The sequence below is a fragment of the Oncorhynchus mykiss genome, chromosome 10 (genome assembly GCF_057628025.1).
Source record: "Oncorhynchus mykiss isolate SJ-2025 chromosome 10, ASM5762802v1, whole genome shotgun sequence".
Taxonomy (NCBI): domain Eukaryota; kingdom Metazoa; phylum Chordata; class Actinopteri; order Salmoniformes; family Salmonidae; genus Oncorhynchus; species Oncorhynchus mykiss.
In genome coordinates, this window is record NC_143031.1 from 73,899,353 (window position 1) to 73,926,884 (window position 27,532).

General features: G+C 43.0%; 1 protein-coding gene and 4 non-coding genes across 8 annotated transcripts in view; all 5 read left to right on the top strand.

The window, feature by feature from the left end:
- The window catches only part of LOC110534774 (calcium uptake protein 3, mitochondrial), a 41,150-nt gene extending 20,730 nt beyond the window's left edge, over nt 1–20,420 (top strand). Inside the window, exons 6-15 of one of the 4 annotated variants that reach the window (XM_090187855.1) lie at nt 886–968; nt 1,178–1,249; nt 4,180–4,221; nt 7,410–7,505; nt 11,718–11,812; nt 13,652–13,823; nt 18,350–18,458; nt 18,690–18,847; nt 19,671–19,735; nt 20,281–20,420. In XM_090187855.1, the coding sequence (XP_090043981.1) occupies nt 886–968; nt 1,178–1,249; nt 4,180–4,221; nt 7,410–7,505; nt 11,718–11,812; nt 13,652–13,823; nt 18,350–18,458; nt 18,690–18,847; nt 19,671–19,735; nt 20,281–20,287 (899 nt within the window). In that variant the 3' untranslated portion in view covers nt 20,288–20,420. Of the gene's footprint in view, nt 1–885; nt 969–1,177; nt 1,250–4,179; nt 4,222–7,409; nt 7,506–11,717; nt 11,813–13,651; nt 13,824–18,349; nt 18,459–18,538; nt 18,848–19,670; nt 19,740–20,280 lie in introns of those variants that run through there. The other 3 variants (XR_016483935.1, XM_090187853.1, XM_090187854.1) reach the window with 3 other exon arrangements.
- Nucleotides 20,421–23,008: 2,588 nt separating this feature from the next.
- On the top strand, nt 23,009–23,223 carry LOC118937055 (small nucleolar RNA U3). The gene has a single exon (XR_005034453.2). It is a non-coding gene; the product is annotated as a small nucleolar RNA U3 (small nucleolar RNA).
- A 506-nt stretch (nt 23,224–23,729) lies between these two features.
- Nucleotides 23,730–23,945, top strand: LOC118937058 (small nucleolar RNA U3). The gene has a single exon (XR_005034456.2). It is a non-coding gene; the product is annotated as a small nucleolar RNA U3 (small nucleolar RNA).
- A 511-nt stretch (nt 23,946–24,456) lies between these two features.
- Nucleotides 24,457–24,672, top strand: LOC149980196 (small nucleolar RNA U3). Its single transcript, XR_016484223.1, has one exon. It is a non-coding gene; the product is annotated as a small nucleolar RNA U3 (small nucleolar RNA).
- Nucleotides 24,673–25,204: 532 nt separating this feature from the next.
- LOC118937057 (small nucleolar RNA U3) lies at nt 25,205–25,420 on the top strand. The gene has a single exon (XR_005034455.2). It is a non-coding gene; the product is annotated as a small nucleolar RNA U3 (small nucleolar RNA).
- Nucleotides 25,421–27,532: the final 2,112 nt, after the last annotated feature.

The following is a 27,532-nucleotide window of genomic DNA, read 5'->3' on the forward strand; positions in this document are numbered from 1 at the left end:
GTATATGTGACAATGAAAGATATTATTTTGTAAATGAAGACTCAACACACATCTGCTCCCAACATTTCAACTCCTATAAATGTAGGTATTCATCATATAGGCCTTCATCAACATTGTTACAATAAAAACACACTTGGAGGCATATATTGCTTTGTCTGCATCCCAAATGGCACCCAATTCGCTATATAGTGCACTACTTCTGTCCATGGCCCTGGGAAAAAAGTGGTGCACTACATAGGGAATAGGATGCTATTTGGGACGTAGGCTTAAAACTGGCGTTGACAGTCTGTGCAGATAAATCTGAGGTGCTGCTCTGCTGTTGTTGCTCACTGAGGGTCTAACGAGGCAATGAGGCATCTCAGTCATCGCTGCTACACACACTTTGCGTGGTAACCCAGCGCTGGAGTAATATTGACATAGCACTTGCCAAGATGAGAGAGAAAGATCAACAGGTATGCATGTACATTGTAGTCATTTAGCAGACGCTCTTATCCAGAGCGACTTAAAGGGGCAGTTAAGGTTAAGTGCCTCGCTCAAGGGCACATCTACAGATGTTTCACCTAGTCCGCTCAGGGATTCAAACCAGTGACCTTTGGGTAAAGATTCATTCATGGATATCATTTCAACAGTAGTGACGTAGTGAGATATGTGGGATGGTAACAGTGATAACACAGACAACTGTGTCAAATTACATTGATGTGTTTGAGCAAAACAGACCACACAACAGATCTTGCCATCATCTGGATACACTGATCGCAGAACACATAATGACTTGAGTCCAGTCCCTGTGGTGTTGAGGTCACTCATCTTTCTAGACATCTAGTAGTCCATTCAGGCCCTACGGTGTGGAGATTAGTCATCTTCATACCTCCTCCTCTTCCTCAGAGCCCCACGCAGGCTTCAAGATCGCCTTCAACATGTTCGACGCCGACGGCAACCAGATGGTTGACAAGAGGGAGTTCCTAGTGGTGAGTTACCCTTACTGCTCGCTTAATAAATAAAGAATTGAATTTGAATAATGCATTTAACAGTTTTATGTGTCAAGAAGATAACTGCTGCACACTGTTGATCTCACACATCATCTCTCTCCTCTCCTCTCCTCTCCTCTCCTCTCCTCTCCTCTCCTCTCCTCTCCTCTCCTCTCCTCTCCTCTCCTCTCCTCTCCTCTCCGCTCTAGCTGCAGGAGATCTTCAGGAAGAAAAATGAGAAGAAGGGGAGGAAAGGAGATGTGGAGAAGTCAGCTCAGCTGGTAAGAGCAAACAAGAGGGAGAGAGAGTATATTTGTGATTGTATGTATGTGTCATACATGTGTGTGTGTGTGTGTGTGTGTGTGTGTGTGTGTGTGTGTGTGTGTGTGTGTGTGTGTGTGTGTGTGTGTGTGTGTGTGTGTGTGTGTGTGTGTGTGTGTGAGCGTGTGCGTGTGTGTGTGTGTGTGCGTGTGTGTGTGTGTGTGTGTGTGTGTGTCGTGCATGTATGTGTTCTAGCTAATTTCCCCCACAGCAAGCGACAGGACCAGCCTCTCCCAACAGTACCTCTCCCCCCAAGTCAAACAACAATGTCTGTTTTATTGAGTTTCTGTTATGCTATTGAACATGTCTTTACAAAGAATTATACACCAAGAATAGATCATAAATCTGTCTTGCCTACTACTTACTAGAGCTACATACTGTGTACTAATACTACATACTATTTATAATGTTCTGTTTAGTGAAAACGAATGCAGTAAGCGACACATATCAACATACTAGACTCACCTATACTGAGATCTAATGCGCAACCGTGTTGTTTTCCTCCATTGGTTTATTTTGGTAGCGCCTCCCCTTATCTCATTATCAGGTGAATATCAGCTGTTGTCAAACACACGCCGGTCTGAAAAGACACGTATCTCTCTCAACAGCATGCAGCGAATTCTACTAGTTAAAAGCCAAAATGAGTATGACATCCTGGCATTGAAAACTTGGAACATTTCATACACTATAAAATGTTCTATTTTCACATACCCAAAGTGCCTACTATTTATAACGCAGGTACGGGAATTTAGACACAGCCCACGTGTGTTGTACTTGTTATCAATACTGAATTGAGAGGTCATAGAAATCATATTTGAAGAAAAAAAAATATTTCTCTTACAGTATAATATGACATTAAAACATCAACCTCCAAGCATGTTCAGGAGTTGTTTTGTCGCCTTGTGCTTTCCCACACTTCACACACACACACACACTACAGAGAGTGCATTCCGTTCACTTTGAAGTTAAGATCCCTCTCGCTTGCGTCAGGACCGGTGGGAGACGAGCAGAGCCAAAATGGCCTCCTTTCCCAGTGTTTTGTGGATGGGTGACATCTCCCGTAAGCAGCCCATGTGGCCCAACATAAACAAGACGATCTGATAGAGAGATAAGAGGGGATGAGAGGGGATTGTGGGAGTTTCTGTGGCTTTAGCTTCAGAGGGACCAGACACACTTAGCCAGACGGCTCCTCGGAGGGGCACAGCTGAGGAATGTTGTTTAAAGACTGGGTCCTAAATGGCACCCTACAGAGGTAGGATCTTCATTTGAGCCAGTTTGTTACAGCAGGAAAATAATCCTGCAGCAACAGGAAATGTGACTTATTATGTGGATTATAGTTAATGGCCATTTTTGTAGGGGTTGATACATTTTCCGTAAGGGAAAATCAAGTCGGACATTTCAAAGTGGAAATACTACAATACACTACAAGTTTAACATTTCCTTCAGTTCTCCTGCAACAGTGTGATCAAATTAAGATCCTACATCTGTATTCCCTTTAAAGTGCACTACTCAATTTCCTATAGATGGGTTGTCTGAAAACGTCACGGAAATTATGAATGATGGTGATGAAATGATGATTCTGAAGGGTCAGATAGCGAGCAACAATGACAACAAGCTGCCATGTGGGGAATCGTGGGTTGTTCGTTTCAGCTCGTTTCATCTTGTTATTGATACCATGTCTTGTTTTGACTGGTCATGTCTATGCTAATATGGCAAAAAATGTGCTACCTACAGTATCAGCTGTAACAATGTATTTGAGAGACAACAAGTGCTTATTGTGCAAATGTATTTATGTTTTCAATAAACATTGGAGACTAAATATAGTTTACATGTTGTCAACAGTCTAAGCCAACCCAGTCTGTTTTGCCCCATAGTTGCGCACGCCTCGGTTTTGCTGCTAAACAACCGACCTTCTATATAGTGCACTACTTTTGCACCCTATTCCCTGTATAGTGCCCTCATTTTGACCAGAGCCCATAGTCAATATAAGTGCGCTTTATACAAATGTAGGATCTTAATTAGAGCTAGTTTGCTACAGCAGGAAAATAATCCTGCATCAACAGGAAATGTGAATTATTATGTGGATTATAATAAATATTTTTTTTGTAGGGGGTTGATACCTTTTTTGTTTGGCCAAATAAAGTCTGACATTTTAAAGTGGAAATTACGAACTTCAGAATCCTTTTTAAAACTCAAATGCAACTACAAGTTTGCACTTCCTGCCGTGCAGGACAATTCTCAGCAATTAAGATCCTACATCTGTTGGGAACAAGGGGCCATTTCAGACACAGCCCAGATGGTCTAATATGTGGTCCGCTGATCCTCCGTTCCCCTTCAATAACAGAATCAGATACGCTGTCTCTTTAACGTTAGGATAACGTTATGCTAATGGTGTGTGTATGTTAAGGTGCCATGTGAATGATACAATCATATGGTGCTATCTGTGACAATCTGACGGTATGTTTTGGGAGCTGTATTACCAGTGTGGCACGTTGTGAACACTTTATCCTTTACATCGTGGATGTCCCAAATGGCACCCTATTCCATATGTGGTGCACTACTTTTGACCAGGGCTCTGGGTCAAAAGTAGGTCACTTTCGAGGAAACAGGGTGCCATTTTGGATGCAAGCGTGGTTTACTTTATGGTAGAAATATGACCTATAGAGAAGTAATACCTGTAGAGCACGTTGTGTTATGTTGTGTAGCTACAAGTGTGTTGGTTTACGGGAGCAGTACTCCTGTTGTGCATTTGAGCCAGTGTGTCTCTCCTTGCATGCATCTATTCTAACATGTGACCTTTCTCTTCTTCCTCCTCTTCCTCCTCCTCTTCGTCCACCTCCTTTTTGACCGCATGCCGTGTCGTCCTCCTCCTCGTCTCTCTGTGTAAAAGAGTATGCAGCTCTATGGATATCAGGTTGCTCCCATCAACAGCGTATGTATCAACCCAACCGCGCCCGAAATGGCACCCTATTCTCTATATAGTGCACTACTATTGTCCAAAAGTATTGCGTTAGTGAATAGGGAGCCATTTCGGACACACCTGTGTACCTTTGTCCCTGGTCTAAACTCTGTATATCTAGATCTATAGAAATAGAGTGAAATAGATAGAAATCCATCGAAATAGACCTTCCTTGTGTTCTGGCTGTCTGTCATATTGACTGAGTGATTGATTGCGGAGGGGTGGAGGGGTGGTGGAGGAGTAACGATTCTAAGGGTCAGAGAGAGGGGCGTCAACAAAAGAGGATGATTTGATTTAGAATGACTAAGAAACACACTGGCTTAAAATAGAACCGGGGGGGGGGGGGGGGGCAAATAGTATGGATAGTAGAGTGAGCACACATTTTGAAGTAAGCACCTCAATAAAGTAAGCAGACTAGTAAGAACCCTGTGCAAATAAGATCACTCTAGTGATGTAATAACCCTATGAAGTAAACACAGTCCTTATGATGTAATCACTCTATGAAGTTAACACAGTCCTTATGATGTAATCACTCTGAAGTTAACACAGTCCTTATGATGTAATCACTCTATGAAGTTAACACAGTCCTTATGATGTAATCACTCTATGAAGTTAACACAGTCCTTATGATGTAATCACTCTATGAAGTTAACACAGTCCTTATGATGTAATCACTCTATGAAGTTAACACAGTCCTTTTGATGTAATCACTCTATGAAGTAAACACAGTCCTTATGATGTAAGCACACTATGAAGTAAACACAGTCCTTATGATATAATAACCCTATGAAGTAAACACAGTCCTTATGATGTAAGCACACTATGAAGTAAACACAGTCCTTATGATATAATAACCCTATGAAGTAAACACAGTCCTTATGATGTAAGCACACTATGAAGTAAACACAGTCCTTATGATGTAATCACTCTATGAAGTAAACACAGTCCTTATGATGCAAACGCACTATGACGTAAACACAGTCCTTATGATGTAATCACTCTATGAAGTAAACACAGTCCTTATGATGTAATCACTCTATGAAGTTAACACAGTCCTTATGATGTAATCACTATGAAGTTAACACAGTCCTTATGATGTAATCACTATGAAGTAAACACAGTCCTTATGATGTAATCACTCTATGAAGTTAACACAGTCCTTATGATGTAATCACTCTATGAAGTTAACACAGTCCTTATGATGTAATCACTCTATGAAGTAAACACAGTCCTTATGATGTAATCACTCTATGAAGTTAACACAGTCCTTATGATGTAATCACTATGAAGTTAACACAGTCCTTATGATATAATAACCCTATGAAGTAAACACAGTCCTTATGATGTAATCACTCTATGAAGTAAACACAGTCCTTATGATATAATAACCCTATGAAGTTAACACAGTCCTTATGATGTAATCACTATGAAGTTAACACAGTCCTTATGATATAATAACCCTATGAAGTAAACACAGTCCTTATGGTGTAAGCACACTATGAAGTAAACATAGTCCTTATGATGTAAGCACACTGTGAAGTTAACACAGTCCTTATGATGTAATCACTCTATGAAGTTAACACAGTCCTTATGATGTAATCACTCTATGAAGTTAACACAGTCCTTATGATGTAATCACTCTATGAAGTAAACACAGTCCTTATGATGTAAGCACACTATGAAGTAAACACAGTCCTTATGATGTAATCACTCTATGAAGTAAACATAGTCCTTATGATGTAAGCACACTGTGAAGTTAACACAGTCCTTATGATGTAATCACTCTATGAAGTAAACACAGTCCTTATGATGTAATCATTCTATGAAGTAAACACAGTCCTTATGATGTAATAACTCTATGAAGTAAACACAGTCCTTATGATGTAATAACCCTATGAAGTAAACACAGTCCTTGTGATGTAATCACTCTATGAAGTTAACACAGTCCTTATGATGTAATAACTCTATGAAGTAAACACAGTCCTTATGATGTAATAACCCTATGAAGTAAACACAGTCCTTGTGATGTAATCACTCTATGAAGTTAACACAGTCCTTGTGATGTAAGCACACTATGAAGTAAACACAGTCCGGATGTAAGCACACTCTATGAAGTAAGTGTGTGCACTGTATAGGGAATAGGGTGCCATTTGAGACGTAGCCAGTGATAGTCAGTGTTGATTCCAGCTTAACCCATAGAGGACTCTCTCTCAGATCAATAGGCTGTCTACGTGGTCATGTTTAGACTATAGCCCTGTCTCTCACTGAGCCTTAATGCACATTTCCCTCCACTCACTGTGGGGGAGTGAAGGAGCATAATGGTCTATACTCAAACACAGCCCCAGAACCAGGCCACTGTCTGTCCCCCTATAGAGGAGCAGACGTCTCCCTCCTGTCACTAACCCGATGGACGACAGGCCAGTACAACCTGTGATGTTCAATGGCCGCCCCTGTATTCCCCTATAGACAGAGACAAGACAGGTGGCCAATCACTGTATTCCCCTATAGAGAGAGACAAGACAGGTGGGCCAATCACTGTGTTCCCCTATAGAGAGAGACAAGACAGGTGGCCAATCACGGTATTGGATGTGTGCTATAGATGAGGTTTCAACACTCTTCTGTTGGTTGTGCTTCAGTCTGTACACACATTGTGAGTGGTTTATACTTAACGACTTTACGTGAGTGAATTCAAAGTGATAGTCAAGCCACCGTGCTGTATCAGTGTCGGTTGACTGGAGCGAAGGAAAACGGAATGGAGTCAAATGATGTCTTGTTAAATGTCTGACTCATCTGAGGGAAGTGGGAGGATAGTTGTAAAACAATCCCCCTGTCTAGAAATCCAGTGTTGGATTGTGTCATTGCATCAAATCTCTTTGATACGATGACAAATCCTTCTACTATAATAGCGATATCACTGTGAGACTGGTCATTATTTAAATGTTACTGTGATCCGTCTTCTATACGATTAGCATAGCATCACTAAGGCAATCCCTCCGATTTTGTGATGAAATCTTTCATTTGGCCTTTGATTGATTGTCAATTTCAAATGAGATGGAGAGAAATGATCATGGTCGTTCCTTCATTTCATCCTCTCTTCCCTCCTTCAGTTGTCCTCTGTTTTTCTTGTACGATGTTTGTGCTTCTGGTAAAAACTCCTGCAGGTGGTTAAAAAAGACAGTCGTCAGTTTGTGGCCCGGAGCTATTGGGACGTTCTGAGGCGCGGCGCCAGTCAAGCCCTGTTCTCAGACCTGGCAGAGGTACACCTGTCCTCTGTCCACCCTTCCTCCCTCGTTTCTTTCTCCCCTCCTTCTTTTCTGCCATCTATCCCTCCATCATTCGCAGCCTAGATCCATTTAGCAGTTCTCAGACCTGGCAGAGGTATACTGGTCCTCTGTCCATTCATTCGTCCATTTGTGTCTCTCATACCCGACCATCTCTCTCTTGGTTTCTAGTGGTTCTTTTAGTCACTTGATCCCATCCCTCCTTTGACTGGAAAAGGTCAATACTCTTCCCTTGGCTTTGACCCATCCATCCATAGCCATAGGACAGCTCTGTCACTGTGTAGTCTATTGTTTTTTCTCTATTAGATTCTTAGATTCAGATGTTGTGTTTTTGTTTTATGGTTATAAAACCTATTTGTTTCTCTTGTGTTTCATGCTTATCGATGTTACCTCCCGCCACCTCTCTGTGTTGGGTCCTGGTGGTTGTTGTCCCCTGCATGTCAGCCCCCGTTTGTCAAGAAAATACAGTTAGAAAACGTTCTTAGCATAAAATACAGTGACGACCTGCTTAGCTACAAAGTGTTATACCAAAACAACATCATCATTCTAGCACCGCACACACACACACACACACACACACACACACACACACACACACACACACACTTTAGATCATTGCCGTCCGTCTACAATTGAGCACGGCTGACTTGGCAGTCCAGTGTTTCTCAGCCTGACGACTTGTTTGGCAGCCTATTTGTTGGCTAATAGGTGGCTAGCAGCGGAAGCAGAGGAGAGACAATAACACTGGGAGACTGCAGGAGATCATGGAGATGACCTGTATTTACATAGACTGAACCCTTTCATCTAGAGGCTATCAAAGAAAGAGGGAGAGATAGAGAGAGAGAGGGATGGAGAGAGAGAGAGAGGAGGGATGTGTGTTTAACTCCTATTCAGGTTCTCTATCATGATGAGTCTCCCATTAGGCCCCCTGTGTTTGTCTGTGTCAGAAAGGACTGTCTGGCTGGCTGACTCTCCAGACCTCCAATAACAGGTCTAATGTGTTATTCAGGAGAGGGAGGGAGGGATGGGAGTGAGCGAGAGAGAGAGAGAGAGAGAGAGAGACGTTTTAGGGGTTGACATCAGTAATCACTGTTTTTCACCTCTGTTCTGAGATCAAAGGCCACAGCGGGGACACACACACACAAACACACACACAAACCAGGTGCTGACTCGCACGCCTGGTGGGCGTGATAACCATTATGTCGTCGATAGCGATGAGCTCACATACTCGCGCTCCCCAGCTTCCAGGAACCGAGAGGTGTCAGGTCGTGATCTCACTCTTCCAGGAGAGAGAGAGGGAGAGAAAGAAAGAGAGAGAGATGGGTGGTAGAAAGGAGAAGAAGTAAACACGTGTATTGTCTAGTCTGGGCGCAAAGAGAATGTGTCATATAGGGGCTTGCCTTTTGAAGAAGAAGCTAGTCATTTCACCATATATATTTTACAAGTTTATTCCTTTTGCAAAAATAAACACATCCTCAAACCACAGATGCCATGAGATATAAGAAGTTGTACGTTTTATAGGGAAGCCACTTGAAGAAGATAGTCCGTTTAAGTATGACAGAGTGATACTTCATTTCTATGTAAAGCTATACAAAACAAAAATATAAACACATGTAAAGTGTTGGGCCAATATTTCATGAGCTGAAATAAAATATCCCAGAAATGTTCCATACTCACAAAAAGCTTTGTTCTCTTAAATGTGCACACATTTGTTCATCCCTGTTAGTGAGCATTTCTCTTTTGCCAAGATAATCCATCCACCTGACAGGTGTGGCATATCAAGAAGCTGATTAAACAGCGTTGTCATTACAAAGGTGCACCTTGTGCTGGGGACAACAAAAGGCCACTCTGAATTGTGCCGTTTTGTCACATAACACAATGCCACAGATGTCTCAAGTTTTGAGGGAGCATGCAATTGACTGCAGGAATGTCCACCAGAGCTGTTGCCAGATAATTTAATGTTAATTTCTCTACCATAAGCCACCTCCGATGTCGTTTTAGAGAATTTGGCAGTACATCCAACTGGCCTCACAACCCCAGACCACGTGTAACTACGCCAGCCCAGGACCTCCACATCTGGCTTCTTTACCTGCGGGATCATCTGAGACCAGACACCCAGACAGCTGATGAAACTGAAACGCATTTCTGTCTGTAATAAAGTCCTTTTGTGGGGAAAAACCCATCCTTATTGGCTGGGCCTGGCTCACGAGTGGGTGGGCCTATGCCCTCCCAGGCCACCCCATGGCTGCGCCCCTGCCCAGTCTTGTGAAATCCATAGATCAGGGCCTAATAGATTTATTTCAATTTCATGATATCCTTATATAAAATGTGTCTAAGTAAAATCCTAAATTGTATGTTGCGTTTATATTTTTGTTCGGTATATAATTAGTGTAAGAATCTAAAAGTTACACAACTGAAACAGACTGATAAGTGTTAGTTTTTACAGTGACATAATGCTACTAAACATGATTTCCTTTGAGAGACACTGACTCGTCCCTATACAGCATGTGAAATAGACCTATCCTTACATGATTTCTCCATTATCTTTTAGTTGCATTGTTTTTAAATTCCATCCCTGGGGAGTACATTTTAATTCTACACAGTATGATGTTTCCAAACAACATCTGGCATCGGCCGTCAAAAGTGCCTTCATTTGGGCCGTCAAGCGGAACGATGACAATGTCTCTTCTTTCAATTCTGTTCTTTTTTCCTTTGAATAATTTTTCCCGTTCCCTGGTGGATTAGGACTTTAGACTAAAGGTATTAGACATTTGCCAGCCTGGTCTCAGATCAGTTTTATGCTGTCTTGTCACAGTTGACTCAACCTTGGCGAGACAGCACGGACTGACCTGGGACCAGTTTAATTAGCCGTATAGCATCGTGAAGCTACTGCTGAATCTGAACTTGGCTGAATGCAGTCTCCCCCTATGGAGAAGGATATGATGAGAGTTTGCCAATGCCAGTTACACTCTGCCTTCAGCATGACGCCGGATTGGTTGGATTGGGGGAAGGGTGGGGCATGGCGGGGAGAGGGACCAAACCTATTGGCCCATTTGGTTTTTATATCAATCATTGATCGATATCGCCCTCTATGGGCCCTTGGAAGCTCAGACAGGGTTCCTCGGGATTTGGCCTGTATCCGTTATTATGTGATAAAGCCCAGTCATATAAACACCTTTTTCTGAATTATCCCCTCCTACACACACACACACACACACACGCCGATACACCCCCCTTCCCCCTTTTCCGGAATTTTCCGACTCCCCGGGATTAAGGTAGTGTTAAACAGCGGATTACAAAACCGCGGTAAATACATAAACATCCCAAATACACCCTAATTGGTTTCAAATATCCCAGATCCCTTACAAAGCCCACGCAGAAGAGAGGGAGGGATATTTTGTACACAGAGAGAGTGGTTTAGAGGGCAGAAAGAAAGAAAACATGAAAGAATTCAGAATTACTTCAAAGACACCTAATTATGTTACAGTCTTTTAGAAAAAGGTGGAATCTTGCTCACATTCTTGTGCACATTTCTGTTGGGTTTTCTGTTCTGCTGTGGTTTTCTATGTGTGGTGTTTGGGGGTTTGAACAGAAATGCATGGGATGTGGTGGCATATGTGCCTGTCTCAGCTAAAATGACAGTGTGTCGTCTGTCTCCTCCGCTCTCTCTCTTTCTCCTCCTTCTCTCTGCGTGTCTACAGGCATGTCTTTGTGTGTGTCTGTCTGTCCGTCTGTCTATAGCCTTACCTGTCTGTGTGCTCTCCTGTCCTGTCTGTCACACTGCTGGCTGCAACACTACCATTTATCAGTCTGGGCTGCACAGGAATATCCGATCTACACACCATCCGATAGCCCTAATCCAATATGTCTACTAACAGCTATAACACACGGATGGTTTGGAGATCAGTGGATCTGTGCAGGTGCTGCTCAGACTCAAGCCTTGTTGTGAACACTTGGTGAAGCTGATTGATTAATTGACTTGACTGACTGTTGTTGCCCCGTTGATGCACCTCACATGCGACTGGCTGGTTGTTCGGTACGATGGCTGCCATCTTGGATTCATGATCCCATCCACACGGACCGGTCCCCACTCCTCATTCAATCAGAGAGTGTGTTGTATGTCAGTCACTGCATTGTTTTTCTTTTCTCCCTGTCCCCTCTACCCCTGTCTGGCCAATGGGATGTCAGCGTGCGGAGGAGGGTATGATGATTGACACCACACTGCTGGTGCACTTCTTTGGGAAGAAGGGGAAGGCGGAGCTGACCTTTGACGACTTCTACAGGTATCGCCATGCCGATTAATTGATTCATCGTAATAGAGCCCTATAAAATGACGTTCTGTGGAACATAGTTAATCTACTCTGTCACTTGTTTCAGTTTTACTGCTCTCTCATACTCAGATATAGTATTCAGTTACTCTCACACACATACTGCACTACCATAGACACATACTGCACTACCATAGACACATACTGCACTACCATAGACACTTACTGCACTACCATAGACACATACTGCACTACCATAGACACATACTGCACTACCATAGACACTTACTGCACTACCATAGACACATACTGCACTACCATAGACACATACTGCACTACCATAGACACGTACTGCACTACCATAGACACTTACTGCACTACCATAGACACATACTGCACTACCATAGACACATACTGCACTACTATAGATACATACTGCACTACCATAGACACGTACTGCACTACCATAGACACATACTGCACTACCATAGACACGTACTGCACTACCATAGACACTTACTGCACTACCATAGACACATACTGCACTACCATAGACACATACTGCACTACTATAGATACATACTGCACTACCATAGACACGTACTGCACTACCATAGACACATACTGCACTACCATAGACACATACTGCACTACCATAGACACGTACTGCACTACCATAGACACGTACTGCACTACCATAGACACATACTGCACTACCATAGACACATACTGCACTACCATAGACACGTACTGCACTACCATAGACACATACTGCACTACCATAGACACATACTGCACTACCATAGACACGTACTGCACTACCATAGACACTTACTGCACTACCATAGACACATACTGCACTACTATAGATACATACTGCACTACCATAGACACGTACTGCACTACCATAGACACATACTGCACTACCATAGACACATACTGCACTACCATAGACACGTACTGCACTACCATAGACACGTACTGCACTACCATAGACACTTACTGCACTACCATAGACACATACTGCACTACTATAGATACATACTGCGATACCATAGATACATACTGCACTACCATAGACACATACTGCGATACCATAGATACATACTGCACTACCATAGACACATACTGCACTACCATAGACACATACTGCACTACCATAGACACGTACTGCACTACCATAGACACGTACTGCACTACCATAGACACTTACTGCACTACCATAGACACTTACTGCACTACCATAGACACATACTGCACTACCATAGACACTTACTGCACTACCATAGACACATACTGCACTACCATAGACACGTACTGCACTACCATAGACACATACTGCACTACCATAGACACATACTGCACTACCATAGACACTTACTGCACTACCATAGACACTTACTGCACTACCATAGACACGTACTGCACTACCATAGACACATACTGCACTAGACACATACTGCACTACCATAGACACATACTGCACTATCATAGACACTTACTGCACTACCATAGACACTTACTGCACTACCATAGACACTTACTGCACTACCATAGACACATACTGCGATACCATAGACACATACTGCACTACCATAGACACATACTGCACTACCATAGACACTTACTGCACTACCATAGACACTTACTGCACTACCATAGACACATACTGCACTACCATAGACACTTACTGCACTACCATAGACACTTACTGCACTACCATAGACACATACTGCACTACCATAGACACATACTGCACTACCATAGACACATACTGCGATTCCATAGATACATACTGCGATACCATAGACATGTACCTTCTCTCTGTTACTTGGTCCTCTCTCTCTCTCCCAGGTTCATGGATAACCTCCAGACAGAGGTTTTGGAGATAGAGTTCCTGACCTACTCTAAAGGCATGACCACCATCAGTGAGGAGGACTTTGCCCGCATCCTGCTGCGTTACACCAACGTAGAGAACATCAGCAGTTACCTGGACAACGTCCGCCAGAGCATCCCTGACGAGAAGGTAGAGGAACACACACACATGAGAAGGTAGAGGAACACACACACATGAGAAGGTAGAGGAACACACACACATGAGAAGGTAGAGGAACACACACACATGAGAAGGTAGAGGAACACACACACACACATGAGAAGGTAGACTACATCTAGAACCTTGAACCATAGCATGACACGAGTGTGGTCAAGCACTCTATAATCTACTTTCCCCTCCCTCCCTCTCTCCCTCCCCCCCTCTCTCTCCTCCTCTTCATCCCTCTCTCCCTCTCTCTCTCCTCTCTCCCTCTTCTACTTCCACATTTCACAAAGTGTCTCTGAGTAGGAATGTTTAACTACGATCAGTATAGCCTTTTAGCTCATAATGAATGAGGTTATAGGGCCAGGTGGGGTCCTGATCCTAGATCAGAACTTCTACTCTGAGATTCTTTGAAGAAACAGGCCCTGTACTGGTCTGTCTCTCTCTTTCTTCCACAACCCACACTTTCTGTTCACCTCCCTTTACTCTCTCACCCCTTTAACCTCCTCGATGTCTCTCCCATCACCCCACTCCCCCTCTCAGCCCTTCCTGCCCCACCTGACCCCCTGACCCCTATTCCCCCCTCCTACCCTCTATATTTGTGTTCCCACCTTGTCATGGTCCTCCGGGCATTGTGTTTTCTTCTCTCTACACCTGAACGCACCACTGGCCCATCAGTTAGATCAACTAGAGATAGTGAATCCGTTACATCTGACACTTACACCTGACAGCCAGTTGTAAGGACCAGTGTAATCTGACGGGCCAACACCTGAAGGCCAGTTGTAATCTGACGGGCCAACACCTGAAGGCCAGTTGTAAGGACCAGTGTAATCTGACGGTCCAACACCTGAAGGCCAGTTGTAAGGACCAGTGTAATCTGATGGGCCAACACCTGAAGGCCAGTTGTAAGGACCAGTGTAATCTGATGGGCCAACACCTGAAGGCCAGTTGTAAGGACCAGTGTAATCTGACGGGCCAACACCTGAAGGCCAGTTGTAAGGACCAGTGTAATCTGACGGGCCAACACCTGAAGGCCAGTTGTAAGGACCAGTGTAATCTGACGGGCCAGCTCTGACTCACTCACTGACTGACTGACTGGTTCTCAATGGCGCTGACCCCATTGCCCTACTCCTATGTGTGATAACTGTTGATTGATCGACAAGCCAGTGTGTTGTGCTCTGTGTCGTATACAAAGACTTTGAGTTATCTGGCTCTAGCTAGCTAACGCTTTGTTGTGTTCATGTGGAGTTGGAGTTGGATCCAGTGTAAAGTGACGTTTTTGAGTAAAGTGTGTATACCGGCACTTTCTGCTCCTACATTTTTTTCTCTGATCGATTGTTATTATATAATGCAACACTTTCCGTCCCTTAATGGCAAATCAATGTGTGTAATGTACAGTAGAGCCTTGATCTGCATGAACAGCACGTTGTGAATCTATCGGTTTGGATACGCATCAACACACCCCACAGCCAAGACGGTATGTTCTGCCTACACTGCACTTTGCTTCGAAAACTTCCCAAGTTATTTAACCAACCGTAGGCTGCATGAAGATGGAAAATGAAGTTCTGCAGTGTTTTTGTCCTCGTGTTCATGCAACATTCTTCTTGTGTTTTATCTTTCCATGCTCTGGCAGAGACAACAGGTTTGTCCCTATTCCCTAATGATGAGACGAATCATCTTCTTAGCACGTCCTGTCTGCTCTGCCTCACTGTTGTCTTGAGTCATTTTTGAACGGACCCCTGGTTCTTCACCCACCCACGCCCGATCAAATCAAATCAAATGGTATTAAAGCAGGTGTAGACCTTACCGTGAAATGTTTACTTACCAACAATACCGTTTTGAGAAAATAGAGTTAAGAACATTTTGACTAAATAATTAATCAACTAAAGCAACAAACAAAAAAAGAACACAATAAAAATGATAATAATGAGGCCATATACAGGAGGTACCGGTACAGAGTCAATGTGCCGGGGTACAGGTTAGTCCAGGTCATTTGTACATGTAGGTAGGGTTAAAGTGACTTTGCATAGATGATTAACAGCGAGTAGCAGCAGTGTAGAAACAAAGTCCGGGTGTGTATTTGATTAATTGTTCAGCAGTCTTATGGTTTAGAGGTAGAAGTTGATACATACCTAAACACGATGTCAAAAGATTTACAAGTCTGCTCAGTCAATTAGCCCACTCAAGATGAGTTTCTCATACTGTTGGTGGGCCGTACAGTTTTAACTGAAGCAATTAGTGGACCTGCATCTTATAGGTCTACTTCCAATGCAGGTGTTTTCCTGAATACGCCTCGTTAGGTAACCCACTCAGTTCAACAAGTCCACTGTCAGCCAGGCATTCTGCCGTACTCATCCATTCATCAGAAGTCTCAGTAAGAAACGTAGACGCCCGTTGCTTTGCGGTGTCGTACATGTAGACATCCATTAGTTAGTGGTGGTCGTTCCATTGAGCTAGCAGGCTGGAGCCCAATGTTCCACAGGAGGTGAAGGAATGCTCCAGTGACCTCCAATAGTCTTTTCTAGATTACTCTATGGCCCAGTCTGTCTGTAGGTATCACTGGGGTGGCTGGCTCCTGTCTGTTTGCATGGAGGCTATCGGGTTCACAGGGCATCAAAGGAGGACCAGGCAGGTAAGGGCCACTCGCCCGGAATGGATTTGTTGACCGCGCAGACAGATACACACTGGCACACACACTCTGTTTGTCTAAGGCATTTTACACATCGTTACATATCTCCCACTTTAAGTTCCAACAGGTCCTAGTTAGTCAGACGGTTAAACACTTCCCTGTCTGTCCACACACACTGTGCTGATTTAGAGAGCATTGTTCGCTACTGGTCTGTGTTTGCTAGCCTCAGCAGCAGGCTACCTGTGTTAGCTAACTGGTTTTGTGAAGGAGATTACTTGGGGAGGTTTAACCTTAGCAGCAGGCTACCTGTGTTAGCTAACTGGTTTTGTAAAGGAGATTACTTGGGGAGGTTTAACCTTAGCAGCAGGCTAACTGTGTTCGCTAACTGGTTTTGTAAAGGAGATTACTTGGGGAGGTTTAACCTCAGCCAAGGGTGTTTAAAATGAGGAAACTTGGTGAAAAGGAAGAAGGAAGTTCCACAGGTCGGGCTTGTAGAGAACCCCCACCAGGATGTTTCCATAGCAGAATTTTGTATGTGAAATAGACTGGTGTTAGTCACCACTTCAGAATGCCTCTCTGTGTTGTCATCACTAGGCCACGTTTACAGTCTCTCATCCCAGTGGAGGCTGCTGAGGGGAGAACGGCTCTAAATAATGTCTGGAACGGAGCAAATGGAATGGCATCAAACACCTAGAAACCATGGAAACCATATGTTTGATACCATTCCACTGATTCTTCTCCAGTCATTACCACGAGTCTGTCCTCCCCAATTAAGGTGTGACCAGCCTCCTGTGTCTCATACCTTTCTTTTATTCTTTGTTTTAGTGTGATGCAGCTCGGGCTGAAATGAGTGATACCTACAGACAGACTATTGGTGGTCACTAGAGCATGCCTTCACCTCTTGTGGAACCTTGGGCTCCAGCCATCAAAGCCAATAGCTCTGTTAGATCAATGGAACGACAACCACAAACTAATATAGGTCTTCTTTAATTACCCCTTTTTCTCCCCAATTTCCTGGTATCCAATTGGTAGTTACAGTCTTGTCGCATCGCTGCAACTCCCGTTACGGACTCGGGAGAGGCGAAGGTCGAGAGCCGTGCGTCCTCAGAAACACAACACAGCCGCACTGCTTCTTGACACAACGCCGCTTAACCCGGAAGCCAGCCACACCAATGTGTCGGAGGAAACACTGTACACCTGGTGACCTGGTCAGCGTGCACTGCGCCCGGCCCGCCACAGGAGTCGCTAGTGCGCGATGGGACAAGAACATCTCTGCCGGGCCAAACCCTCCCCTAACCCGATGACGCTGGGCCAATTGCATGCCGCCCCATGACTCTCCCGGTCGCGGCCGGCTGCGACAGAGCCTGGACTCGAACCAGCCTTAGACCACTGCGCCACTCGGGAGGCCCATAACTAATATATGTCTACATGTTCCACACTGCAAACCAGTGTGTGTCTACGTTTCTAATAATGAAGTTTGATTTTCAAGGATGAAATCCCAGAAAGCCTTGCGTTGTGAAACTTGTGAAACCTGTGAACCTCTATTTTTGCAGTGGCGCTGCACAGATGATCAGCTCTCACAACGTCTGCAGAAGGAACCACTCAGGAACCACATTCATAGCTGATACACAAACGTATTAAATGTGTAGCATGGTTGTGTCATTCCCGGGCCTAGTCCCTACAGTCAAAGGGGCCAAAGTTGCATGGGTCAAAGGTCACATGATCATACCATCGTCACCAATTTGACCATCATCACCAATGGGTTTGAGCTTGAAGCATCCCCCCCTATTCCGAGAACTGCAAGAGCTGTCTGTCACTCCGTGTCCGTTAAAGATTGCTCTGTGTGTCACACTTATATGGGATCCCCTGTCTTTTTACTTCACAGGGCATCACCTTCGACGAGTTCCGCTCCTTCTTCCAATTCCTCAACAACCTGGAGGACTTTGCCATCGCCATGCAGATGTACAACTTTGCCAGTCGCTCCATTGGCCAAGGTAAGCCTCCATTTTAGGATTTCATATCTGTGGAGATATTTCCCTTTCGCTCAATAGTCTCTTGTGAATAATGGCTGTAGGTTACTTTTCTCCTCCGTCTTGTTCTCTTTTTTTGTATCCCCCTCTCTTCCTGTCTCTACCATCTGTATCTTGTCTCTGTCTTCCTCTATTGCTTTCCCACCCCTTCTCCCTCTCTCTCCCCTCTATATATCACCGTGCTCTCTCTCTCAGATGAGTTTGGGCGGGCTGTGTACGTGGCCACGGGCCTGAAGCTGACACGCCACCTGGTCCACACCATCTTCAAGATCTTTGACGTGGACCACGACGACCAGCTGAGCTACAAGGAGTTCATCGGCATTATGAAGGACCGGCTGCACCGCGGAGGGAGGGTAGGGACAGTGAGAGGGGGAGGACTGAGGTAGAGAGAGAGGGAAAGGGGAAGGGAGAATTTGGGTGAGAGAGAGGGGGGGGTGAAAGTAGGTAAGGTGGGAGGGAAAGGCGAGAGAAGAAAGATGGATAGAGAGAGGGAGAGAGAGAGAAGGATGAAGAGAGAGAGGGGGGGGGGTGGAGGAGAGGTATGAAGAGTGAGAGATAGGGAGAAAGTGAGAACGATCTAGTTTGGTTTTCCATCACTAGAAATTTGACATGCTCTCATTTTATTTTATGTTACACTTGGACAATGTTATTTGATTCTAGCTTTTGACTGTTAACTTTAGTCGACAGCCATAAAAGTGGTGGCAGTTTTAAGATCTTTATCTAGAGCAAATCTAGTTACACAGTTATATGGAGGTCTGTAGTGTTGTAAATGACTACCTTCCCTGCACTTCCAAAGTATTTTACTGCCCCCTGGTGGTATGTGAAGTTAAACAGTTACAATTGTCATCATGACTAGGGCCCAGAGTTTTTCCTAGTCAGATAAGGCATGTGGTCAGAGAAAACTCCTAGGCCCTACACATGACAGTTGCATAATCAGGAAATAGGTATGAATTCATTGTAATACTACGCCAATCAATCGCTCTTGAACGGGTCCTACGTTGATGTCCTATGCATGGGGTCTTGAGTCTGAAATATTACTGTTCAATTTCTTTTGGCCTCGTCGTCCTGGCTTCCCTTTTGACTAACAGCATCCCAATACCCCCTCCTTATATTTCCTCTCTCTCTCGCTTTTCCCACCCTATCTGTTTCTTCCACTCTGCTGCTCACAAACCCCAGGGCTACAAAACCGCAGAGCGATTCACTTCCTTCAAGTCCTGTATGAAGAAGGAGCTAGCTGGCAGATAAGTATTACCCACAATCCACTCATCTCTTATCTCATCTATGACCTATAACCTCTGACCTATTCTCAATGGACCTGCGAACCGCAGCTCTGTCTGTCTCGATGACCCATAACCTCTGACCTATTCTTAATGGACCTGCGAACCGCAGCTCTGTCTGTCTCGATGACCTATAACCTCTGACCTATTCCGTTTATACTTAAAAGATCTGGATAGATTGACACAATATCACTTTAAGACCAATCAAGTCCTTTCAGATCACCTACAGAAGCATATCAGGACTATGGTGCATCTATGCAAGTATCCAATGATAATAACTTAAAATACCCTACAATCTCTTCCAGTATTGTTACAAGAAATATAGTCTGGCCCAGATCTGTTTGTGCTGCCTTGACAACTAACGCCAAACAATGACCATAGGAGTTGGAAAGACAGCATAAAACAGATCTGGGACCAGGCTACAAGAAATAAGCACAGTCCTGTGTATTAGTCTATATCCTGCATCCCGGCTAAATTCCCTGTTTAATGGTACCATTGTCATTGTTTACCAGGTGAACAGGAAACAACATGCCTCCTTCCCCATCTGCCTGCGTGCCGAGGCCAGGAAACAGATCCGCCAACTCTAGAGGAGGTTCCAGGCTAGGCTTTAAAGAAGGAGGAAGAGGATGATGAGGAGAGGAAGAGGAGGAAGATGAGGAGAATAGGATGATGAAGGTGAGGATGAAGACAAGGAAAAGAGATGGAGGGGGACTGGAGGTGAAGGATTCCATGAACAATCTGCAGGGGAACATTGTGGTTTTAAGTCTGCGTTCTCAGCCACCACCCCCTCCACTAGCATGCAGAGAAGCTGCCGTTTTGCAACAGACATCTCATTGGTTTCAGTTCTCCTGTTTATCCAATCGTGGATCAATTCCGCAATCCATTTTCCTCCCATTGCAAGTAGGCCAGTGATGCATAGCCTACACTACTGCACCTAGTATTTAAGCAGTACTCGCCAAACATTTGAAAAGCACAAAAAATTGACAGTTTAAAGAAAGTTGTAACTAATCTCTGATTACTGATAATATTGAACGATTTATGGTAAAAAATAAAAAATGCTCGTATCACATTAAGGTTTGTAATATAATAATATATAATAATGGTCAAATAAAGACTGTGACTTACATTACAGTAAGAGCCTGCATGGTCAAGTGTAGTATCTGTATCAAATGCCTTTACCAGTGAGAGTAAGGTATGGGAGAAGGAAGAGAATCTTAATGTCTTAATCATGTATTTTTCTATTCATGCTTTTTTCCAGTTTACACAGGCCTACTTGCATATATTCAGCAGCAAGTTTGGTCATCTGGCTAGATAATAAAGATCAATACATAGCCTACAAATGCAATGAATTCTACAATGAAGCAATAGTAGTATGTTTTTGAAATGCTTGCAATTGATGATCTTCCAAATGAGAGAGAGAGAGCAAGATCATGATATTCCTTTAAGACTCCTTGTCTTCTGTCTGTTGTGTGTGTTACGCTTGTAATGATTAGGCGGGGAAGAAGTCTAACTTTTTTTCATGTGTGCCTTGTTTTCTACATGTCTTCCCTGTCAAAACTAATTCCATTCCAGCAACAAATTTCGTTGAAAATGTACCTTTTCGGAAAGCAAATTGCTGACCTGCCCTCCTACCAGTGTACTGTGCAACCTAGGTTTCCTTGATTCACTATGTAATTGACCAACATTTCACCTCAATTGGTAGTGATTATATTTATTTATTGAATTATTAATCTGTTTGTAATATAAATCTACTTAACAGCAATATTATGAGCAGACGTTTTGATTTTAAGTTTGGACCAGTAAGCATGATAGTGATTTAATTATGTTCAACGATTCAAGGTGTATCTCTGTATTTAGTTTGAATATTAAATAACTTAAATGGTTTGACTTAACTGATTTATAGTTACTCTGCGTATTTGCGTTATATTAGACGCTATAGAACATATAAACACATTTTTCGACCATTCCCTCAACCAAGCGGTGAAGTGTATGGTTGGTGTGAAAAGACCTTGACAGAATGCAAGTGAAAAGTGTGATGAATGCACGAATAAAGACTTTTGAAGGGAACATAATGGCACACTGTATTTGTTTTTTCAGCCAACTACATAGAATGGACATGCGCACGTGGGCTTTACATTTTTTTTCACCGCAAAAGTTGTATTATCAGCTGACATGCACCTGGGACATGAACGATATAACTTTATTTGGCAGCGCTGGGTAGCTACATTTTCAATCATCAAATTGTATGGATTTTTTTCTAAAAAGACTGCAGTTGGTTTATTTTCATTTCATCAACTGAGCACTGCGAAGGCTAGCTATGAGCTGCTGGCACCTGAATTGGGGAGGACTGGCTTGTGGTAATAATTGAGCGGAGTGAGTGGACTCAAACACGGTTCCCATGGGTTTGCTGTCATTCAATTCTTCGTTCTATACATTATTATGAGCGTCCTTAGCAGTCTCCTGTGGCTGCTGGTAAGTTCAGCGAAAAATTAGATGTAGCTGTTAGTTGGCTAGCTAACGCAAATTCCTAGCCTCTCACTGTCAGATAACGTTACTCAGTAAAGTTTTGCCAGGTTGACACATTAAAACGTATTTCCATAATTACGGCCGTGACACCAGCTTGTGTAGCCAGCTACGTTTAATAATGCTTTAATGAATGCGTTCTTACTTATTTAATCATATCTTTATATTAATGTTATTGTGCCGTTATTTCGCAAAGCAGATCAATTTGTGGCGTAGCGCGCTTTTCTTTTGAAAAGTGGAACGAGAAATGCGTTCTTATGATTCCGTCAGGACACTTCTCCCCAACGCACCAGTACGCTCATCAATCGATTCCACCATGTAAATATAATGTCTTCGAAACTTCTTGTGCAGATTTCACTATAATAACGCGAAAAAATACACATATGTAAACACATTTTTCAATATGGTCATGTTTTAAATTTACAAAGAACAAGTGCATCATTATATGAAGTTGACCGCGAGCTCAGCTCTGCCGCCACAGTCAACAGCGCTTGTTACCAGCAAGGTATTGTGGGTACTGACATTCACAGAATATTAATACATTTTTAGATATAATTATTGTAATTGGCGTACATTTTATCAAGAATATTGTGTGTCCATGAACGGGTGTATATTTACCTCTGTAAATCTCGCAGACAATGACACTTTAGATTAAACCGTTAGTGGAAATGCTTGTCCCGACATAGACTTCCCCTGCTTGCCCAAAGATACGTTAAGACTATACTTTCAGGGATCATTTCTATAGTTCTTGACTTGAGAAATGTGTTTCTAAAGTGTGGATCTCGTAACCCACGATGATGAGATACGATATTCCCTTCTGAGCGCGAAGCGGGCTTTGAGTAATGATTCAGTTCATCCGCTCTCTGCCATTGATGACCGTTCTTTGCTTCCTTGTGGAGCATTGAGGGAGGGAATATGATCAGAGTGGTTAGCGCTTAATATTGTTAATATTAACTTCTTTCGTACGTGTAGTTCAGGTTATTAAATAGTTTATCACCATTATACAACACAGTTGGTTCCTGTTTTCCTTGCTATGACGTTCTTCTATAGGAGATATGTGATTTTAATCCAGTCAGAACTCTACCTTTTCAATTACATTTGATTTCTAAAAATGTTTTTCTTGTATTTTCTCTATTGTGGGCTATTGACTTTTTCAGCCAATGCCAGTCCCATAAAAACTGGAATGAGTTCCTTCTTGCACCTCCCTCATTTGCAAAGTTATATTGTGGAGCAACTTGAAAATGTATTTTATGAAGCTTTCTTGGGCATAAAACACGACAATAACTCATTCCATATGTGACCTATTAATGAAAAGTAGCCCGATAAGCATGATTTCAGGCACGTGGTCCTATAGTGTGCTCTTTATACGGTGGGAAACCGTTAGTGAGAATAGCAGCTCCAACATAGGCTACCCTCGCTCGCCCTCAACTTATTTAAGACTATACTTTCAGGGATCATTTCTATAGTTCTTGACTTGTGAAATGTGTTTCTAAAGTGTTAGATCTCGTAACCCACGATGATGAGATGCGATATTCCCTTCTGAGCGCGAAGCGGGCTTTGAGTAATGATTCAGTTCATCCGCTTTCTGCCATTGATGACCGTTCTTTGCTTCCTTGTGGAGCATTGAGGGAGGGAATATGATCAGAGTGGTTAGCGCTTAATATTGTTAATATTAACTTCTTTGGTACATGTATTGTAGTTCAGGTTATTAAATAGTTTATCACCATTATACAACACAGTTGGTTCCTGTTTTCCTTGCTATGACGTTCTTCTATAGGAGATATGTGATTTTAATCCAGTCAGAACTCTACCTTTTCAATTACATTTGATTTCTAAAAATGTTTTTCTTGTATTTTCTCTAATGTGGGCTATTGACTTTTTCAGCCAATGCCAGTCCCATAAAAACTGCAGTGAGTACCTTCTGGCACCTCCCTCATTTGCACAGTTATATTGTGGAGCAACTTGAAAATGAATTTTATGAAGCTTTCTTGGGCATAAAACACGACAATAACTCATTCCATATGTGACCTATTAATGAAAAGTAGCCCGATAAGCATGATTTCAGGCACGTGGTCCTATAGTGTGCTCTTTATACGGTGGGAAACCGTTAGTGAGAATAGCAGCTCCAACATAGGCTACCCTCGCTCGCCCTCAACTTATTTAAGACTATACTTTCAGGGATCATTTCTATAGTTCTTGACTTGTGAAATGTGTTTCTAAAGTGTTAGATCTCGTAACCCACGATGATGAGATGCGATATTCCCTTCTGAGCGCGAAGCGGGCTTTGAGTAATGATTCAGTTCATCCGCTTTCTGCCATTGATGACCGTTCTTTGCTTCCTTGTGGAGCATTGAGGGAGGGAATATGATCAGAGTGGTTAGCGCTTAATATTGTTAATATTAACTTCTTTGGTACATGTAGTGTAGTTCAGGTTATTAAATAGTTTATCACCATTATACAACACAGTTGGTTTCAATACTGTTTAATGTTCATGTTTTCCTTGCCATGACGTTCTATAGGAGATAATTGATTTTAATCCAGTCAGAACTCTCTCTACCTTTTCAATTACATTTGATTTCTAAAAATGTTTTTCTTGTATTTTCTCTATTGTAGGCCATTGACTTTTTCAGCCAATGCCAGTCCCATAAAAACTGCAATGAGTACCTTCTGGCACCTCCCTCATTTGCACAGTTATATTGTGGAGCAACTTCAAAATGTCTTTTATGAAGCTTTCTTGGGCATAAGACACGACAATAACTGATTCCTTATGTGACCTATTAATGAAAAGTAGCCCAATAAGCATGATTTCGGCCACATGGTACTATATAGTGTGCTCTTTATACGGTGGGAAACCGTTAGTGAGAATAACAGCTCCAACAGAGGCTACCCTCGCTCGCCCTGAACTTATTTAAGACTATACTTTCAGGGATCATTTCTATAGTTCTTGACTTGAGAAATGTGTTTCTAAAGTGTTAGATCTCGTAACCCACGATGATGAGATGCGATATTCCCTTCTGAGCGCGAAGCGGGCTTTGAGTAATGATTTAGTTCATCCGCTCTCTGCCATTGATGACCGTTCTTTGCTTCCTTGTGGAGCATTGAGGGAGGGAATATGATCAGAGTGGTTAGCGCTTAATATTGTTAATATTATCTTCTTTGTGTTGTAGTTCAGGTTACTAATTGATTTATCACCGTTACACAGATGGTTTCAATACTAAATAACCATTATTTTGACAGCGCATAGATTATTTATTTGAGCGCTGGTGTACCATCCTGAACAAATGCTCTATTGATTTAATGACATTAATTCTTGACCAGTTGAAACATGATTTTATTGAAATGGATAACACGATTAAAGACAAACGCATATTCTACAAATAGCTGTTAATGATGTTGGCATATTCAATGAACTGATGAAAACTAACCAAGCGCTCCAGGACAAGTTGTCTACAGAAATAAAGGAACTTAAAATCAAGAAATTCAACCAAGACAAAAAAGACCAGGCCGATGGTAAAAGTTACTTCTAAAGAAACCCTGACAAGGGAGGTCCTGTACCTCCTCTCCATGACAGACGCGGGAGGGATGCCGCTTACTTCTATCCACCCCCGTCTGATCAATGCTCTACAACCAGCGCCTCATCGCCTTCCAATGGTCGTTTTTTATTCAACGTGAGACTGAACGGACGGAAGGGCGGAGGAGGCTGCAGGCACGCGCATCGACGAGATGCCGCACCCGACGGGGTAAGAAGAAACCACTATCAGAGGCAGAGGAGACCATTCACACGGTCCCACTGTGTCTTTAATTTATCAAGCAAGATATTGAGCCCTGCCCATTTCTCTTTGCTTAATAAAGGGTTATATTGTGTGCCTTTACAACCCAGTGCAACGATTTTGATGTTAAGGTAGACATGTTTAAGTTTTTTAGAAACATCCGTTTAAGGGAATTCTTTAGCTCCCCTAATCCTGACATTTCTATTGAACCAGTAGGTTGCTCTCCTGCGCATACTCCGACTCCTTTTAGAAGCAATAGTTATTTTATACCTCCAGCCAATCGCAATCACTCTATCGAGACATATTTCAGACTTGTTGAAAAAGATGTTGCTCATCTCCGTAAGAACAACAGAAGTCCAAATCTTTCCATATACAATCCGATACGTCAGTCCTTATTCGCCCCTGGATAGGACAGTTTATGTAATTGAGTGTCATAGACAGCTGCTTGACAACACCTTTTACAAGAAACTCAGAAGTGACCCTACTTCCCAATTTCAGAATACTGTCTTTACTGTCCTAGATGGGTATTTCAGTTCTGGTCAGATAACCAAAAAAGAACATGTGGGGAAAAACTTGTTCTGATTGGCTGGGCCTGGCTCCCCAGTGGGCTGGGCCTGGCTCCCCAGTGGGCTGGGCCTGGCTCCCCAGTGGGCCTGGCCCCTGCTCAGTCAAATCAAATTATATTGGTCACATAAACATATTTAGCAGATGTTATTGCAGGTGTAACGAAATGCTGTTGCGCCTTCTTCACCTTGCTGTCTGTGTGGGTGGACCATTTCAGATCGTCAGTGATGTGTATTCTGAGAAACTTGAAGCTTTCCACCTTCTCCACTGTCGTCCTGTCGATGTGGATAGGGGCATGCTCCCTCTGCTGTTTGCTGAAGTCCACAATCAGCTCCTTCGTTTTGTTGACGTTGAGGGAGAGGGTATTTTCCTGCACCACTCCGCCCCTCACCTCCTCCCTGTAGGGTGTCTCGTCAATGTTGGTAATTAGGCCTACTACTGTTGTGTCGTCTGCGAACTTGATGATTGAGTTGGAGGCGTGCGTGGTCACGCAGTCATAGGGGGAACAGGGACGACAGGACCGGGCTGAGAAGGCACCTTTGTCAGGTGAAATCCATCGATTAGGGCCTAATTTATTTATTTCAATTGAACAATTTCCTTATATGAACTATCACAGTAAAATAGTTTACATTGTTCTAGTTGCCTTTATATTTGTGTTCAGTATTAAATAATAAATATATTATCGAACGTATACCACTGGGGTTTTCAGCCAATGGTAGAAGTCGCCCAAAAACTGAGCAGCCTCTGGTAGGTACCTCCCATTATTTAATTTTAGGCAACTGGAGAATGTATTCTGTTAATCTGGGACATATGTGCTTTTTGTGAGCCAGTAAATTATATTATATGTCCATTAACTGTTACTTTACATTCAATACAATGTGATACCTGATACGGGTCAATAGTA